The following is a 7764-nucleotide window of genomic DNA, read 5'->3' on the forward strand; positions in this document are numbered from 1 at the left end:
TTAGCCTAAAAATCGGCTTTCGGAGCATTTGCATGCGTTTTTGATGTGTTTGCATGCGTTTTGGTGCATTCCAGAGCAGAACAAATAGGGCATGCTGCAGTTTTTCCTCATGCTCTGGAACCGAACACTGTGGTGTGAACCAGAGCCCAAAATACCATTGGAATACATTTGATGCGTTTTTGTAACTGCTCTGCACTTGGTGTGAACAAGCCCTAAATGGTAAAGGGGTCACTACAAAATGTTTTTAGGCTGCCTTAGGTTAAATCTGCCATGGGAGTTCAGCTGTGATATCTATGGGCACTTTCAAGTGTGAGCAGAAACCTACCACATACTGGTCTGAGCAGCTCAGCAGTTGGATTTTTCTGGCCAGTCACCATTGTCACTGCCTTCTCCGTGTAAAGACGCACACATCTTGCCCAATACAAGCAAGAATGCATGCAACGGGTTAGCATTCATTGCTTACACTGTGCATGCTGTCTAATATCTCTGACCAGCTTTCAGAGGCAATTTCACACAGTAAAAAGAAGTCTGTTTTTCAGGGATTAGCACAAGGTAACACTGCAGGCGTTACAATGTCATCCCCATCCCTTGTCGAAGGGATGTGAAGATACTAATTCAGTCATGTTTGGCTTCGGGTGTCAGAGACCTAAGAAGTTAAGGGTGAGTCAACCCACCAATGCCCACTGAAAATAAATCTATGTAGGGATGGTCTTTAAAAGGTGACTACACACAGTGAAGTACAGGAGCATGATAGGGGCAGTTGTGTGAGGCATCAAGGATTTAAAGATGGAATGTGTGTACAAAGCGATTTAATATCATAGAATTCCCAATTTTCCATTCCTCTCTCTTAATAAAGAAGTGAACAGAGATAACCCTGGCAATGGCAGACAGTAACAGAAAGATTGACCAGCATGCACAGAGTACTGGATAAGAATGGTGGAAGAAAATATCAGTGGTCAGAAAGGTTGGTTCCTAACAATGGGATACCTGCGTGCACTCTGGCTTTACTCGGCTTCTTTTCAGACCTATAGGAAATCTATTGAACAGCTGCCTGCACAACCTGATCTGAAAACACAGACCCAGCTTTAAGGCAAACCTGTAAAGGAATCCATTTCACCAAAACTTGCCAGAAAGTAGTTTAGCAGTTTCTGAGACCATTACAAAGTGTAACAAATTGTACAGTTCAGCCTTTTTGTTGTGACACATCGAAGATACACAAATACCAATAAAATAGCAAAGAGTTAAACATAATGTTGGGTTTGCCATAATCCACACTCCTGATCAGTAACAATAGGAACGCCATCCATTTTTTATGACATGAGGGAAGATTTGGGACCCTTGGTCATGTTTTTATTGCTGGCGATGTCTTATTGGGAAGATTCTCCCTCATTTCATGACCTCCTAGCAGAACAAGTAGTAATAAAACCACTACAAGAACAGACCCCACCCCTGCTGGATCTTTCAATTTAATAAATACTTTGTTTACGCCAATAGTTATTTACGGAGAGGGTTCTCTGTGGCGGTTTGACTTGTGGAGATCTGGCGTGGTTGGTCAGTCAAAGGTGCAGCGACTATGGTGACGAGCACTGTGAATCAAACGTGTCAATTTCAGGGAAAGTCATGAAAGCCTTGTGATTTTATATAAAAAGACTTGATTGAATATAGAACCAACATGTTTCAGGGTTCTCCCCTCTTCTTAGAGTCTTTGGTTGCTTCATCAGTCAGACGATTACAATATATGGCAGAAGTTTGCCATGGAAGGTCTGCACTGAAAGCAGCACTGGTCCTCTGTGCTTGTGGCTGTGCAGAAGGGGGGAGAGGCCAGAAATGTGTTAGCTGTATTTTGCACATAAAATCATCATGTCCTCAGGACTGGAAAGTTTGATGAACCGTACTGCTCACCAATCAGCACATTGTACAACTGGACTGACACCTTAGCTGTAGTTTTTCTTCACAGACTGATACTACATAACAGGATATTCTCTACTATACACACATTGCTTTAAAGTCATATTAAAGCCAAAAGGGTTTTAATCTGTTAAATGCTGATTATATCACTGAATGGCTGCTGCTCTTTGACATTTAAACGTTTGTTTCCTGCAGAATCAGCTGGTCCCCCCCCCCCAGCACTGGCCCTGATATCCTGTTTTAGGGTGCTTGCAGGGTGGAGCCACCCCTGTGTGTGCTCTCACACACACCCCAAGGCAAGCCACTACCCTGCCCCTCCCTTCTCAAAGCTAATAGATAGACAGCTGCTGTTCTTTGAAATCTTGTACTAGACAGGAAGTTAAGGGAAGGAGTGCAGACAGAGCTGGAGCCAGCTGTTCTGAAACATGTGGACTAGAACTGCCAGGGCAAAGATGTAAAGAAATATTTTGTTGGGCAATGTAGATTTGTTTTGATCTAGATTCCTTAGTTTAATACTACTTCAGAAGGGACAATGAAGAAGCTCGTTTTTAGTTTCTTTATAAAGTGGCTTCTAAAAGATTTTGTAGTAATTATACAAAAAATACATATTTACAAAGCTGCTGTAAATGATAATCCTGCATCGTGATCTTCTCCTAATGGCCCCATTTGATAGAAGTACTTGATTACTAGGTGGTATTACCTGAACAGTACATAGACAGTCCTTTATCGGTCCTTTGCTTCGTTCTTAAAGATGGAAATTGTAATATCTTGACAACTAGGGAAGGTCTGAATTTTAGTGGGACAAGGACACAATTCTGAACAATTATGGGCTAGGGTTAGTAGAACAATGTGTGTACCTGGCCATAGACAGGTGTGGGCGTATAGACTGGTTTGATGGCAGAAAGATAGGCTGTTCTAAGGTTCTGCAGGGCAGAAAGATGAGGACTTCATTTAAAATGAACTATTGTGGTGTAGGATGACACATTTATTAAAGGGAGCACGCACCAGCTTAAGTAAAACAGAAGTCTGATTCTAACAAACATGTAAAACTGCTGTATCTGTAGAAAATAAGTAAAGGCAACTGGACTTGCTGTATTTTCCTTGAAGACGTTTCACTGGTCATCCAACCAGCTTTCTCAATTCAGAATGACTTGTACAGTTTTAACACCTCTCCCTGGGCAGGTTATTAACACCTCCTAGCTCCAATTATGCAAATGCAATCAACACCTGGTTGCCACTAACAGATTATGTGGATTGGAGCGACATTCATCATATTTATTCCCAGATAATTTTTGTACAAGTCATTCTGAATTGAGAAAGCTGGTTGGATGACCAGTGAAACGCCTTCAAGAAAAATACAGCAAGTCCAGTTGCCTTGACTTAATTTTTACAGATATACCATGACCTGGATGGATGAGAACTAGACATGTGCGATTCGTTTCGTTCCGAATCGAAATTTGGACGAATTTTCGTAAATTCGGATGTATCCGAATTTCGAATTACAGACATAACGAATGCAAACGAATCCGAATTTCCATTTCCGAAATTCGGTAGCGTTCGCACGAACGTTCGGTTCGTTTTCTGTTCTTATTAGTTTCTTATTCGTTTCGTTCGTTGGAGCAAAGTGACATTAGAGGAGAAAAATATTTTTTCCCCCTCAAATGTCACTTTTGCTGCAAACGAATAAGAAACGAATAAGAACCGAATAAGAACAGAATAAGAACAGAATAAGAACAGAATAAGAACAGAATAAGAACAGAATAAGAACAGAATAAGAACAGAATAAGAACAGAATAAGAACAGAATAAGAACAGAATAAGAACAGAATAAGAACAGAATAAGAACAGAATAAGAACAGAATAAGAACAGAATAAGAACAGAATAAGAACAGAATAAGAACAGAATAAGAACAGAATAAGAACAGAATAAGAACAGAATAAGAACAGAATAAGAACAGAATAAGAACAGAATAAGAACAGAATAAGAACAGAATAAGAACAGAATAAGAACAGAATAAGAACAGAATAAGAACAGAATAAGAACAGAATAAGAACAGAATAAGAACAGAATAAGAACAGAATAAGAACAGAAAACGAAACGAACGTTCGTACTAACGCTACCGAATTTCGTCCGAATTCCGAATCGACTTTCACACCCGAATCCTGAAAAACGAAATAACACAAATCTGAATTTAAAACGAAACGAATTTTTTGGCAGTGCACATGTCTAATGAGAATCTTCACAGACATGTAAAAAAACTTTCTGAATATGCAGACCATCCATAATTCAGTACATGGAGGGGAGGGGGGTTATTTCAAACAATGATTTTATAATTTTCACATTTTGGAATCATTCCTATGGGTGCAGAGGTGCTCTTTAGCATGGGCACATGCAGCAAGCACACTCATTGGAAACCACTGCACTTCAGGTGTGAACTTTAAAGGAGAACTATGAGGTGAGTGCTTTTCACTCGCCTTATAGTTCTAGCCGACCTGTTACAATGAGACTGTCACAGGCTGGCTCAGTAGATCCGGAGGTGAGCGAACACATACCGGCGTTCGCTTACTTCTCGATCCTGTCACAGCTCTCTGCCGTGACAGGGGAGTGGCTGGATTCCCCCCTCCAATCCTCCAGCGCTGACTGGCGGAACGGACAGGGAGGGGGCGGGTACAGCTGGCTCTGCCTCTAGATGGGCAGAGCCAGCTGTCACTCACGCAGCTGGGCGGATCCAGACATATTTGTCGGGATCCGCTTCAGCGTCTCAGTATACCGTCGCTCACTTCTCGATCTATCCCTGCAGAGAGCCGTGACTCACAGCTCCGTGCAGGGATTCCACCCCCTCCAGCGTTGACTGGCGCAACGGACGGGGGAGGGCACAACTGTCTCTGGATAGGCAGAGCCAGCTGTCAATCCCGCAGCAATGTCGGGATCCGTCCCGGCCGCTGCGTCTCAGTATACCGCGAGCTGTATCTTGTGGTATACTGAGCTTAGGGTGACGGGAGGACGCTAGTTTGTGTCCTCCCGTTACCCTTAGGAGAACTATGTGGAAAAGTCCTAACCCCATAGTTCTCCTTTAATTCAGGTTTCCAGTCTTTCGGGGTTTTTCCTGTGGCAGGAGAATGTAGTAAACAACATAAAACTGCAAACTTTTCTCCAAACTCTCAGGCACTTCAATGCTAGATGACTTAGAAAAGATGTGCTAAATATACAGGGGCGCGATGTGAAAACTATACGCCCTCTGTTTTTATTTCTTTGCACAGTTACAGTACAGAAAGCCGTGGGGTTTATTTATTTTGAATAGCTTACAATGGAGCCCATTAATACTGAGAGGTACAGCTTTACAACATAGAGGATGGTTAGCTCTGTGTGACCTGCACAAGGAACATGTGACTCTGGTACACACTACAAAGGAAGATGAGGACTGCCAGGGACAATGAGGAAGAAAAGAAGCAAATACAAAAAGAAAATTCAGAAGTCTGGTATGGCAAATATGGTAAAACAAGCTGCTTTTTTTCCCCCGACTTGATCTGGTTCACAGCTATCCCAAGTAATCATGTCTACATATTGTATAACAAGCTCTACATACCAGTGCAACATATAAAAAGGAGACTATTTCAAGATCTTAAAAAAGGCACATTTTTGTTCAACCGCGAAGATTCCACCTTCCTTCAAATAAGGCATCATTCAAAATGGCCTTCTGAAAAATAGCACAGCCGGTATCCATACTTCATACAAAGTTCGCTTCACTCAAAAAGGAGTTTGCATTATTCGTGACGGTGAGGGCGGCGAGGTGGAAGAATTGTTCATTTTTGGTGAGTTGGAGATTTGAAGTTCTTCAAGTTTCCTGACATAGTCGTCACGTATTGCCAACAGCTCCATGTAACGCTGCTCTACAGGGTTTGGCTGCTGTTGATTTAGAGACAAAAACATGAAGAAGTCAGTCAAGCTAAAGTCTATCCCAATGTGCCCATTGAAAAGAAACCTGTCATAGGAGTAAAGCTGGCTGCTCAAATTGTGGCCGAATCCTGCTGACCTGAAATTCAAGCTGTGTGTGGCCCACCTGGCACCACTTCATTAACAGAAAAGAAAAAAAAAAAACTTTTAATTTTTTTAATAGATTTTTGTCCAAAGAGCAGGGTAAAAATTGTTGGTCGAACAGCACTATACAGTGGTTGCCACTCCAGACCTCTTTTTGAAAGCGCTAGTCATGCTACCCTCTGGCTTAAATAGTTTTAAGTCACAAACCTGTTACCCCTCTCCTATGGGTGGAGCTCTTCAGACCTCTCGCCCTTGTCCCCTGGGTGTAGCTTCTCAGATGGCAGACCCCTGCCCTCTGGGTGCAGCTCCACAGACCTCTTACCCCTCTCCACTTTACACTGTGGATTACGTACTCCACTTTACACTGGGCAGTACATTGTAAACTACACTGTTCTCCACTCTGTACCATGTGAATTACATATTGCCCACTGTAACCACATGTAATGTTTGTGCAAAATATAGCTTATTAGCTGCTAGGGACGCTAAGCATCCATTCAGGGCCAGCATGCCAACTCACCTGTGTGTAATCAAGCTGATTACACATGGTTGATATTTACATGTCAGCCCTGAGCAGGCCAACAGAGTAAAGGTGACCATACACCTTACGATTATCGGACAAAACTTTCAGTCCGATGATCGAATAGTCGTACGATTTTTCGTACGGCAGCCCCATCCTGCCCTGATGATCGCAAGATTAATTTAGCCGTAATTAACGAAAAGCACCTGGACGAAATGCGGTAATTGATTTGCCGTATTTTCGTTAGCGCAAGCGCAGTGTAGATCGTACGACTTTTGATGGACGGAAACGCCAGCAACCTTACGAAAATCGTACGATCTACCAAAGTTTTCAAACATGCTTGACCGTCAAAAGTCGTACGATTGTACAGTAATGTCGGTCGGACACTGCAATTCACACATACAATTATCGGACGAAAAGTTGATCGCATACGAACATCGTCTGATAATCGTAAGGTGTATGGGCACCTTAAGTACATTTGCGCTGTAAGCATGTAAACATTGTGTAGTAACGGTTACATGTGTACAGCATTAAATATGGCCCATAGGCAGGAATGTGATTGCAGATTTTTCTATTTTGATTTAAAGAATTTGAATGCAGTGTAAGAATGCACCATGTGCATGGCCCATAGGAAACAATTCAACTGTGTTTAGATCTGTGAAAAAAAAACAAAACAAAAAGCGCACGCTTTACTGATGAGACAACTTTTTTTGTGTGCATGAGCCAAAAGTGTTTATATCTAATCATTACCATAATCCTAGCACTTCGGATAGTTACCTGTTGTCTTATCCTTGTGTTCCACCTGATGTAGTAATTGACCCACAGCTCCAGGTGGCGCATGCTGGCCACAGGATACAGCACCCGATTCAACTCCTTTGTGTAGAAGGGGTTGATATATTTGGACTTCTCACTGTTTATCCAAGACCATACAGATTGTGTTTTTTCTCTTACTTTCTGAAAAGAGACACAACGTTTTAAAAATTGGGCAACAAAGAGAAGCGGCAAGTTAACACAGCTGGTCAATGTACACATATATGTTTACCTCTTTTTCCCGGGCAAACTCAGAGCTCAACAAGAATGATCCAAATCTGCAACTGTAAAGGTGATCCAGGATTGTAATCAAAAAGTGTTCATTGAACTCAAACGCTGTTGGAAACTGGGAGGGAAGAAAGAAAAATTACCACTGTGCTTTAGGAGAGAGAGAGAGAGAGGGATGGAGAGAGAGAGAGAGAGAGAGAGAGAGAGAGAGAGGGGGAGAGAGAGAGAGAGAGAGGGGGGGAGAGAGAGGGAGAGAGAGGGGG

The 7764-nt window shown here is 42.3% G+C and overlaps 1 protein-coding gene across 1 annotated transcript in view; it reads right to left on the bottom strand.

The window, feature by feature from the left end:
• Positions 1 to 5431: 5431 nt before the first annotated feature.
• Positions 5432 to 7764, bottom strand: part of MTM1 (myotubularin 1) — a 74541-nt gene continuing 72208 nt past the window's right edge. Inside the window, exons 13-15 of the mRNA XM_018552594.1 lie at positions 7506 to 7619; positions 7241 to 7417; positions 5432 to 5814 (exon numbers count right to left, since the gene is read on the bottom strand). Of these exons, the coding sequence (XP_018408096.1) occupies positions 5656 to 5814; positions 7241 to 7417; positions 7506 to 7619 (450 nt within the window). The 3' untranslated portion in view covers positions 5432 to 5655. The remainder of the gene's footprint in view (positions 5815 to 7240; positions 7418 to 7505; positions 7620 to 7764) is intronic.

The sequence above is a fragment of the Nanorana parkeri genome, unplaced genomic scaffold (genome assembly GCF_000935625.1).
Source record: "Nanorana parkeri isolate BGI_ZX_2015 unplaced genomic scaffold, ASM93562v1 scaffold93, whole genome shotgun sequence".
Classification (NCBI taxonomy): Eukaryota; Metazoa; Chordata; class Amphibia; order Anura; family Dicroglossidae; genus Nanorana; species Nanorana parkeri.